General features: G+C 49.4%; 2 protein-coding genes across 2 annotated transcripts; both read right to left on the bottom strand.

Annotated features, from left to right (window-relative positions):
* Nucleotides 1-607: 607 nt before the first annotated feature.
* PV06_04134 (uncharacterized protein) lies at nucleotides 608-1,329 on the bottom strand. Its single transcript, XM_016404989.1, has 2 exons — nucleotides 1,113-1,329; nucleotides 608-1,043 (listed from the first exon to the last, which is right to left on the bottom strand). The coding sequence occupies exons 1-2, from the start codon at nucleotides 1,284-1,286 to the stop codon at nucleotides 786-788; spliced, it is 432 nt and encodes a 143-aa protein (XP_016265994.1). The 5' UTR covers nucleotides 1,287-1,329; the 3' UTR covers nucleotides 608-785.
* Nucleotides 1,330-1,928: 599 nt separating this feature from the next.
* On the bottom strand, nucleotides 1,929-2,453 carry PV06_04133 (uncharacterized protein; the record flags this gene model as incomplete). Its single annotated transcript, XM_016404988.1, has 1 exon — nucleotides 1,929-2,453. One exon carries the CDS (start codon nucleotides 2,451-2,453, stop codon nucleotides 1,929-1,931), a length of 525 nt encoding a protein of 174 aa, XP_016265993.1.
* Nucleotides 2,454-12,084: the final 9,631 nt, after the last annotated feature.

The raw sequence follows: 12,084 nt of genomic DNA, 5'->3' as shown, positions 1-12,084 counted from the left end.
ACAGGAGCACTCGGATGCTCGAACTAGGCCCCTCCCTCTATAGTTCCGAGCTCTATATTTCGGCCACTTCTCTCCGAACGGGACATCCCATGTACGGATAGGTTGCCATAACTCGATGCACGACCGACCTTCCCGTACTGGACCAAACTGGGATGATTGTCGCTCATCCATAAAATGAGATTTCTCTCTGAACCCCATCTACGAGGCAGATTAAGTCAAATTGTAAAGTATATGATGCCATCTCTAGAAATATTGCCCAATTGGACGATGTTGCTCTTTCACAGCGGTACAGGTTCCACTGCTACTGTAGAGCAACGGCTTTTGTGCCGGTCTAAGAAGGTCTGACTAAACCGCTTCAAAGAGAAGCATAAAGAGTCGATCTAGTAGTCACTTTTGAACTCTGACTCCCCATAGACATCTCGAGCCCAGACAAACCAGTTTCGCCCTTTGTCTCTCAACATTCCATAACAAAGGCATCGAGCAAACACCGATGCTCTAATATTAACGCATATCACTACAGGGCTAAAACTGGGCATGGTATCGGAGGCCACGAGCTCACCGAAATGTTCATTTGAACTTGGTCAGTCAAGAAATGGAAGGAAATGAGTTTATGTGAGAAGTTTGGGCGATATTGCTCCCAAAGCACTTTGTCTGTAAATCCATGCATGATGAGGGTCGCTTGTACGCGGCAACCAACACCTTGCCACCACTGAGTAGACACCATGATAGTTGTGCTCTGCAGTCAACCGAGTGTAGAAACATACTGGTTGTAATAATTGGGTTATCTACTGCTTAACTGACGCTCCATTCTCCCATAGCTTGTAAATTTTCCCGGCGCCGATGAAGCTAGTCTTTTTTTCCACATGCTGCGACTCATCTGGAACGATAACCTCGGCATAGTAAGGATCCTGGATCGCTTGATGCCACTTCTCAACAGACTCCAGCTCCAAGATCATCACACCATCAAAGTCCAGGAACTTCAGGTTATCAGGACCAAGGTCTGTTCCGAAAAAGGCCGTGGTAAGGGCACTGTCGAAATGGAACTAGATCCGATAGGGACCATCAATATCGATTTGATCAAGAACAACGGGGATTCTTCCTTGGCTACACACCTGACTATAGTTGATGAGCCCGTTCTTCTCGTTGAAAGCAGCAACCATGGGCACGTGCACTTCGTACCACCACTTTGAAAATTCCTCCCGTGTAGTTCCTTCTTTGCGTCTGACCAAAGCCAGAAGGCTCACTTTACCATTGGCGGATTCGAGCTTGGGCTGTTCTGGAGACATGGTGTTTGTGGGATTTGCGGCACTCACAGTTGGGACTAGAAAGTCTTGTAACAGGCGATAAAGCTGTTTAAGGTTTATCTCTGGTCGGTGTTTTATTCATTTCCAAGGGCAGCGTCTGCCGTCCTTGCGGATTTGTCCATTACGTGCCGCGAAAGGTTGTTTGAGTTTCAATCAACCTGCGGAGGCTACCATTCCGAAAGCAAAAGACTGGAAGCATTGCTTCCGAGTAAAGGTTTGTTTGAGGCGGATATCTCGATGACAAACCCAACCGCTCTTCTTGGTTTGTCCGTTTTCGGCCGGTCGAACTCGACACTCCTAGTAGGTAGACTAGTCGATAATTCATTTACCCTCATAAACTAGTAGTAATTTAACGAGACAATACGCAACACTAGTAATGATGACCCTAGTACTGTAGAGCTTGGCTAAGACTAATATATTAGAACTAGAGCGGTGGAGTATATTTTTGTACTAGCGAAATTTATCCCATACAACGCCGGAACCTCGGAGCAATGAAATGAACCTAACATTTCCGAGTATGCCAAGGAGCCTTAGATCGTGCGAAATGCTAATAAAAATTAGCTTTGTAGGCGTTTGAGTTTTGGTGCGTTGCACTTTGGGAGTGGCAGCCCAACAGGCCCTGACCTAGAAAAACGAAATACCCTCCAACCTCTCAAGCCATCTCCGTAGCAAGGCCTGCAGTATATCCCGAAATCCCTTATCTTCCATATCAGAAAACGGGATTTGGGCCCGGACAACCCATTCTACGAGCAAACCTCGAAATCGTTCAACATTTCGTCCTGCAACGAACGCAGCGACCTTTGTCTGTCGATCCTCCCACTGCCGCAATAGATCCTGCTCTTCTTTATCATCCTCTGCTCGAGTCCGTTTCTTACCAATTTGGTGTGTGGGGAATAGGTGATTAGCGCACTCCTCAGTAGTCGCGTTGACACATTTCCACCAATTCTTCATGAGACACTTAATTTGATCCTCTATCTGTGAAGGCTCATCAATATCTTCCTGAGTGGCAAAGCCAAGGTCTCGCTGAGTAAAATGACACCAGACCTTCTTGATTTTACTCAGAATTGCTCTGTTAATATGCCATAGACAGAGCAAGTGAGGCAAGTGGAAAGACAATCTTGATTGCATTCGCCAGAGCATAGGCGGCATCTGTGATAATAACCCGCGGAGATGATATTGCGCAACGTTCAAGTGTCTCAGAGACTATCAAAAACCCATTGATAGGTGTTGTCATCCTCTCGCTTAATAAATGCCGATCCGAGAAAGGACTCATTGTTGGCTGTTACGCCAACCATATTAACTAGTGGCAACCAATAAAATATCTGAATAGAGTCAAAAAAGATCAAGACCTTTATGATGAAAGAAGGTGAGGCCCTCAAGTTTCATAGTCTTGTTGTTATAAAGCGTTCCACGTTGCCATTGTTTCGTGATAGTCGAGAGAAGCGCTTGAATAGGAGTTGCACCATTTAAATCAATTCTCTCATGCTTCTTGCGCTCATTTCGAACGTCTTGATAAGTAATAGGAACATGAGTATGAAGCGATCGAACATAAGAGACAGTTGTTTCCGCTGCGACGCTCTCATGAAGTTGCTCCTTAATGAATCCATTGATCTCGCGTTGTCGACCACGTCGGCGAAGACTAGGGTGAGTAATAGATCTCCATAATGGCTCGTGAGAGTGCTCCTTATGCGTATAAATAAGCTACCATTGCGTCTCATTACTAGAGAATGAGGAGCGCTTTGGAGTCATCCGAAAGTGACAGTTTTGACTCATAGTGCCCTTGTTTCGAAGGGCTATATCATTATCGCTTTTCTTTCTGTTGCGAGGGTTGGAACGATCACAGACCAAATAGACTGAGTTCACCTTACCTGTGAGATTAGGATTGCCTTGTCTATAAAGACGAAGACTATATCCACGTGCCCTGGTCCACTCGTCAAGAAAGGCATATGCCTCTTCTATAGAGTAAAACCTGATTTCACTAGGCGGTAGTCCAAATGAAATGATACTCCCCTCGGAGATCTCCGAGGTCTCCTCAAGAGGCTCGACAGGCAGAGAATCATGATTGTCTGTTGCGTCAATAGTCTCTGTCTCTGGCATAGAATTGCACTCATAGAATTCGTCATCTGAACCTGTCTCAGGGACCAATAGGTCCGCGGCGACATGGGATAGGGTTGACATGGTTAGAAGGGGCGATGAATAGGTTGCATGGCCAGGTAGAAAAGATAAGGGTTGGATATTTTGCGCCAAGAACAGCGCTAACCAAATAGGGATGTGTGCAACCCTTGTGTGCACAGTGCGTTTTAACGTTTACCCTTTCGCGGCTACTTCTGCACTGTTGGTCAGCCAAAAACCATGTCTTTCCATTAACCCCTCGGATGATTCATATCGCATCGTTTAGACCCTGTTGATTCAGTCACAAGTGGAGTAGAAGTCCCGAAACGAGATGGTGTGGCAGAAAAGCTTAGGTAATGACGAGGAGTAGTGTCTTGGGATTCTCGTGATGATGCGAAATAATGAGGTGGTCTCGGCAAAATATTACCCGTACATCCCAATCCCGTAATAGTGCGAAATAAACAAGGTCGCCTTGATTTGCCAAGGATAGGTAAAATTTACTGCTTTGTCAGGCGTCATCCGACAGCTGCCAACGCCGTTGCCATCACAATACGATATGACAGCGAACCGACTCGGCGTAGAATGAAACAGCTCTCGAGGCGTTGTGTTTTTCATTGAGGTCTCCTTTCTTGGTCTGAATGACTTCATCCTTCCAAACCTCGTCCAATACAACCGGCCGGCCCTGGCAGCAACTGAGACATCTTCTGAGAGAATCATGGAGACTGCTCGAGGTCCACGCCATCCGGGATTTGCAGATCGGCTTATCAAAATCAAATAATCAGAGTTGCTGTGCTATGTCCCGGTGGTAACGCCTCAATCTACGTCACCAAGGTCGGAGAAAGTCAATCTCTCAACTGTAAACTTCCTTGGTAAGTGCATGGGGTGCTGTGTCCTCTATTTCGAGACACTGTCGACATATTCCACTATCATAGCTGTACTTCAGGGGTGCGATGATTTAAGAGTTCTCAGTTCCTCAAGCAATCCGAGCCAAAGTCGCAAATCAGGATATAATCTCCATCTAGCTTTAACGGTAAATATTCCCTTTGAACAGACTTTACGTACCCGGAGTTGCCAATTGCTTCGCCGGGCCAGTGTTTCATACTCTAGAGTACCATACCGAGTATACTCGATAAGTATACTTTAGAGTATCGTCGTCGTCGTGTTATCGAGTACGCTAGTGTACTCTAGAGTGCGGTTATTCCTCGGTGGACGGGGTGGGACTAATCAGTCGCCAAGTGGCGGTGAAGACATATCTTTCTCGACATACTTTGGTCTGTAGGATGAGTCTATAGCAGGCAGATCATGCAGAGAGCAATTTGAACCGAAGAAATCGAAGATCCAGAGCACGAAGCCCATCAGACGCGTCTCGGGAGGCCCCAAGCCTGACGCGCCCGACGCGCCTTAGCGTCGGCAACTCCCGATTGGACAATGCCGACGACACGCAGAACACCAGCAATTCCTGCAACACCACGACGACCCCCTTCAGGAAGAGCCCGGAAACCCAGCGCAAAAGCGACCCAACTGATCGCTGAAAATGACTCAGACCCGGAGACGATCTCTGTGGTCGCGGACGGAGACGAACCCTGGTCTTCCCCGCGCAAAGGTCCTCAGGAAACCAGTGAAACCATCCTAGAAACCCTCGCGAAGATCATATCAGAGCTGAAAGAAACCATCGCAAGCCAGGATAACGCCCTCCGCGACATACAGGACGAGTTGAGACTGATAAAAAGCCAAAACACTGATCTCCAGGGCGCGGTCCGCTCTCTCGAGTCCAAGCTTGAACCGGCCACCACCTCCCCGATCGCCCCACGGTCCTGGGCGTCAGTTGCGAACGAAGGCAGCGCAACTCAAGCCCCCACAGGACCCACTGCACCGACCAACTCCCGCCAGCCGACGAAAGAACCTCAGTGCCTGCGCATCAGCACCAAGGCAAACCGAACCGAGGATGAAGTGAACGGAGACACCCTTACCAGAAACCTCCCCATCGGAAGAGCCATTGGACTCATCAGACAAGCCCTACTAAAGACAGACAACACAAAAGATGTCGTAGTGGTCGGAGTAAACACAACTCGCACTGGATATGTGGTGCGCTGCAAGGATGAACAAGCAGCAGCGACGGCCAAAACACACACTGAATGGCTGCAGGAACTCGGCAACAATACCAAGTTGGTCAAACCACGATACCCGGTGGTTATACACAGGTTCCCTACCGACGGCATTGCGCTACCAGATAACGAACACGAGTTCATTCGCCAACTCATGGAGGAAAACGAGATGCAGGCCAAGAACGCCCAGATCGACGAAGCCACATGGCTCATTGCAAAGGGCAAGCCAATCGGATACCATGCGACTCTTGGAATATGGTTTGACACCGAGGCTGCGGCACAAGAAGCCATTACACATGGACTAGTGTATGGTCAACGACACATGGGGGTATCAGCATATGACCCTGAAAAGAAAAAGTGTTATAACTGCCGCGAACCAGGGCACTTCCAGAGAGACTGTCCAAAACGTAAAGAATGCCATCTCTGCAAGGGCGATCATGAGCGACGAGACTGCCCATCCAACGAAGGGGGCAGGAGCGGCAACCGCCAGGCACCAGAACACATCAGCATCAATGAAGAGAGGGGCGTACCCAAGCCAATGGCTCCCAATGAATCAGAACAGTCTAAAAATACTGCAGCTGAACATCATGAAATCGCGCGCCGGCATGGAAGCGCTCGTCAACGACCAAGCAACACAGGACCTCGATGTGCTGCTCATACAGGAGCCCTCCATCACCTCGTACCAGACATATGTTAACCACCGCCTCTGGTACACATATCAACCTACACATCAAAACGACCAATTCCGAAAACGCAGCCTCATCTACGTCAACAAACGAATCTCTACCACAACACACCGCCAAATAGCGTGTAATCATCCAGACGTCACGGCAGTCAAAATCCGAAACGGAGAAAGACAGACACTGGTGTTCTCGGTCTACGTAGAACCCATCGAGCTGCTTCATATCAATGAGCTACAGAGCATGCAAGCCACACTGAACGAGATTGAGGTGACAATTGAAGAACATACGCGAAACTGGCCATCCCCAACCAGCCTTATCATAGCTGGAGACTTCAACCGACACCACCCAGCTTGGAGCAGCACATATGTGTACGCTCATATCATGGCACACGCTGAGGAGCTCATCAACTTCATCCACGCCAAAGGATTGTCGTCGTGCCTTCCCAGTGGCACCCCGACATATTGGTCACTCAGCCGACCAGGCCAAAGGTCGACCATCGATCTGACGCTTACGAACACGCCCGACCTGATAGTGAAATGTGATCTGTATAAAGACAATTTTGCCTCCGATCACTGCGCCACGTACTCGGAATGGAACTTTCGGGCGGAACAACGACCAGAAACTACACCACGCCGGGCATACAAACGAGCGGAATGGGCCAGGAGAGGAGCGAAAATCCAGTCATACATGTCGGGTATTCCGAGTCTTCAAACGAAAGGAGAATTGGACCAAACAGTGAAAACCCTCCTTGACATAACAACCGCTGCCATTGACAAACATATACCGATAGCGAAACCCAGCCCATACTCCAAGAGATGGTTTACCCGGGAACTCAAAACAGAACTCAAGGAGGTGAATAAATCTCGCAGGAAGTATCAGCGCAGCTGCACGAGAAATGGTCGCCATCACCCTCGGACAGTGGAGCTGCACGAGACATGGCGCACCAAACGAAGACACTGGACTCGTCAACTCGAGAAAGTCAAGGCCGCAGACTGGAAAGACTTCCTCGACCAAGCAACCTCGCAAACAGTGTGGCGCGCAACGCCATACATGAAAAGGAACGACGCTTTCGCAAACCTGCCGCCACTCCGGGTGGGTGACCACGAAGTAACAGACAACCATGACAAGGCACGCGTACTATTGGAGACCTTCTTTCCCCCCAGCCGCCACCCGCCACCTGAGTGTATCGTCCCACCGAAGGAGATCCCATGGGAACCAATCACGGAACAAGAAATCGCGAAGACACTCAGACGAATGAAGAAACGGACTGCACCCGGTGATGATGGAATACCAACCCTGGTATGGTTCCAGATCTGGCCCTACATATCATCAATCGTGACCGCCATCTTCACAGCGTCCATCGACCTGGGCCACTACCCTCAGCAGTGGAAAGTAGCAAAGATAGTGGTTCTCAGGAAACCAGGCAAATCGGACTACACATCTCCTGCGGCATACCGCCCTATTTCACTCTTGAACACCCTAGGCAAGCTGCTGGATGCGGTGGTCGCTCGACGCCTCTCCTCCTACGCGGAAAAGTATGAACTACTCCCGGACACACAGTTTGGGGGCCGTCCAGGCCGAACAACAGAGCAAGCCCTTCTGGTCCTAGCAAATGCTATCGACCAAGCATGGCTGAGAGGCAGAGTGGTTACATTGGTCGCATTTGACCTGAAAGGAGCATTTAATGGGGTCAAAGCGACAACACTGGATGCACGCCTTCGGGAGAAAGGTATACCCACAACAGCCAGGAAGTGGATTCAAAGCTTCATGCAAGGTCGAACGGCAAGCATCCATTTCGACGGGTTCTCCACCAAGGTCGGCACACTGCAAAACGCAGGACTAGCACAAGGACTTGTTTCTGAACAGCACGTGACGAGGTAGCGTGTATGCCTGGTAGGCATACACGCCACGATGGAGTCTGTGGCTTGGCTGCCTAGATAGGCAGACGAAGCCTACAAGTATATAAGTACCTAGAAGCTCATAGGTTAATAGGACACACTTGAGGAATCACATTTACAAGTGGTTATGAGCCCGGTTGTGCATACTGCACCCGTTCAGTGATAGTCCGAATCCGGTCTTCAAGAAGTCAAACGTTTGCAGCCATGGCTAGCATCAAACTCACCAACGAATCCGTTGAAGCACGGGTCGAAGTACTTCAAGGCCAGGAAAATTACTTGGCGTGGAAGCGCGACCTGAAGTTCATCGCCGAGGCAAATAATGTCTGGAACATCCTCACCGGAGAAGAGATTATCCAGGACAAGCCAACGCGACCAACCCTTTCTGGCGTTTCGACTCAAGCCAAATCTGCTAAGAAGTCGAACGGCAAAGACGCTGACCCAACCGGTACCAGTGTGGAGGCTCAGCCAAGCGATCAGCTGAGTCTCATTATCCAGTTCTACAAGCTCGATCTTGACGAATACGAAAAACAGCAAAAACGCCTTCGATATGCACGAGGTCTCCTCTCCACCACCATCAACACAGCCCTTCGAGGATGCATCAAGGATGAAGAGAATCCCCAGCTGACAATGGAGAAGCTCCAGGGACTCTGCAAGATGAATGACGCTCGCGCCCTGGACATGACTCTGGGAAAAATCGAACAACTCAAGTTCAAGGGATCAGTATCTGATCTTATCAACACTCTCAAAACCCTGCAACAAGACATCATCGACCTCGACGGCACTTTCAGTGACGAGCAACTCATGTCAAAGGTCGTACGCTCCCTGCCGAACCGTTTCAACAGATTCCTAGATACCTGGAATCTCTTGGCCGGAACAGCTGCTCTTCCACGCGACCTGGTAACTCTCCACGGGCATCTTCTAGGAGTGGAGGCACAGCTGGCATCAGAAAAGGACAACAAAGAAAGTGATGCAAAGAACAAGGGAAGAGAGAAGAAAGACCGCCAACTCTGCGAAGGATGCAACAAGTGGAGCACCCACAACGAATCAGAGTGCTGGATCGCGCACCCCGAACTCAGGGAGAGCAAATTCAACAAACACGAGGAAACCTCGACTCGTTTCAAAGGACAAGTTAATACCGTCAAAAATACGGGATCCAAGGATCACCCCAAGCCTCAGTCGCGACATGATCCCAAGCACCCAGGAAGAATTGTGGCTACTGCCATACTCCATCGCAGCAAGTGGGAGGCAAAATGTGCCAATGGTGAATCAAGCGACAAGATAGCGAACCTAGACAAACATACCTCGACGCAGGACGAAAGCAACGTCCCAAAATACAACAATCCAGGTGACTCTCTGTGTCCAAGAAGGCCACGACTCATGGATGGTCTCAATCCACAGACGATGATGCTGCTCAAGGATGACACGGTGGAACGAAGCTCCAAGTGGATTGTTGACTCAGGTGCAAATGTCTGCATTGCAAATGACAAAGCATGGTTTTCTGAATACCAGAAAATCACATACACCGTTGGAACTGCAAATAACGGTGGCCTGCATATCGAAGGAACTGGAACGGTACTTCTCCAACTAACTACCAATGGCGATGAACAGGTCGAGCTAGAGCTGCACAATGTGGCCTATGCTCAAGACGCCAGGTGCAATATTCTGTCACTCTCTTGGATCGCTGAAAAAGCGAGGCTCACAGGAGTCTGGGGGATCAAAGGAATATCCATCAGAACTGCTGAAGGCTTTGAAATTGGCCATGCCAGCCTGATTGATGGGCTCTTTCACCTACAAATTGACCCGCCAGAACACCCCAATGACCTCCAACCAAGTCAAGGAGAACCAATCTTACTACAAGCGAACGTCACACGAGATGCCGAAGCAGCGGGAGAAGACTCTACGCGGACTCTCGACCAACAACTTCCACCAGGAGTTCAGCCACCTTTCGTTGTGTCTCTGCTTGATTACGATGACCCAGTCTGGAAATGGCACAGACGAATGGGACACCTCAGCATTCAGAGCCTGAGAGATCTTCTCAAATTAAGCAATGGCATCGATCTGACTGACAAACAATTACAGGCTAAATTGGGTACCATCTGTCCTGTCTGCGCTACCACCAGAGCAGTAAACAAAGTCCCTAGAGATCCGGCAACTCGACGAGCCATGAATCCAGGAGAAATAATGCACGCAGATGCCTGGGGACCATATCCCATTAGCGCATGGGACGGCACCACATACATTTTGGCCATAACCGATGATGCAACTCGTTTCACCTGGTCAGCGAGATATGCAACCAAGGACAAGATTCCGGAAGTCTTCCGACATCTTCATCGGACTATTGAAAAACGAAACAACATGATAATTCGCGCATACCGACTGGACAATGAATTTCCACTATATGGAGAGCTTCGAGACTGGTTCCAGCGACATGCAATCTCTCTGGAGAACTCGGTACCCTACACGCACCATATGAACGGTGTTGCCGAAAGAGGTTTCCGTACAGACAGAGAACGAGCATCAGCAATGTTGCAAGAAGCAACAAACAGCGTCTCAGCGACAATTTCCAAGATACTTGGTACACGCACAGAAGAAGCAATGAGGAACGTTACTCTGTCAGAAGCACTGTGGGTCGAAGCGTTCTCACATGCAATCTGGATCAAAAATAGGTCCCCATCACGGGCCCTCGAGGGGAAAATAACGCCGTGGGAGGCATTCTACAAACTCAAACCAAACCTCGACGTCGAACGGATCTTCGGCAGTCGGGTTTATGTCACATATCCACCCGAGCATAGACAAAAACAACCTTCTCCAACCCCGAGGATGGATTGGGTACTTCGTCGGTTTCGAAACTGAAGCTGTTCTGAGAGTCTGGCACTCAGATAAGAAACGGGTTGTACGCGTTACTGCACCCCGTGTCGACGATGGGCAAGGTCAGACCGACAACCATGACGACGAAACCCTCTCTAGTCGAATTCCCATCGGTGACATAGCCTTGAATGACGATGCTTCAGACAATGGGTCGACCCTGGAAACAGGCCCCCTACCCCACGCAGGTAGCCCAGCAAGTTTTCCCGACGCTGCACAGACTGGTCCGAGAGTCCCTCGCTACTCTACTCGAAGTGTTTCCAGAATCTCCCCCTACTTTGCACAGATTGGTCACAATACTGTGCGCCCCCTTGAGGAAGACAATAATAGCCAGGTACATACATATTCAGACGATCAATCCGAGACACAAAGCCAGTCTTCAAGTACACCCCCAAACATTGAACCAGACGATAACCAAGAAGAAGCACCCGAAATGGGCCTTATACAGAAAGCATTCTCAGAAGCTGGCATTGACTATGATACATGGGACGATGTTTACGCTGTTTACGACTCCCAAAATGGAATTACGCCGCAAGTGAACATACTCACTAGGCAAGGCACATACTTAGCCAATAGTAGCACTCATGTACGACATGCGAAACCAAGCGCATCACTGCCACCAAGGAAGAGGAAAAGACACCCCCGAGGCCAACCGCCACAAAACAAGTGCGAACGTTGTCGTAAGAACGGATATGTTTGTAAACGATCTGATCCAACCTCGAGATGCGACCACTGCAACACATACGGCCTTATCTGCTCTTTTACGCCAGATGACGACAGACGAAAGGGACAACCACCACAAGACAAATGCGACCAATGCCGACAAGTAAAAGCCGTCTGCAGACGATCCAATCCCAACTCAAGATGTGATAAGTGCCAGTCGTTGAGCCGAGTTTGCTCTTTTGTGCCCGGAGACAACAAGTTACCAAGATGGTCAGACACATATCTCCCACCGGAGAAGAAATGCTACGCATGTACCAAAGAACGCCGCCGGTGCTACCTTACAGAGGACCCCAATACCTGCAGGAACTGCCCGATGAGAGGGTACAAGTGTTCTTTCGGTGGAAATGTCCCACGGGGTACACAGGACCCAAAGGACAAATGCAAGCAGTGCAGG

Source organism: Exophiala oligosperma, assembly GCF_000835515.1.
Source record: "Exophiala oligosperma strain CBS 72588 unplaced genomic scaffold supercont1.3, whole genome shotgun sequence".
In the NCBI taxonomy this organism is placed as follows: Eukaryota; Fungi; Ascomycota; class Eurotiomycetes; order Chaetothyriales; family Herpotrichiellaceae; genus Exophiala; species Exophiala oligosperma.
This window is presented reverse-complemented; position numbering and strand designations above follow the sequence as displayed.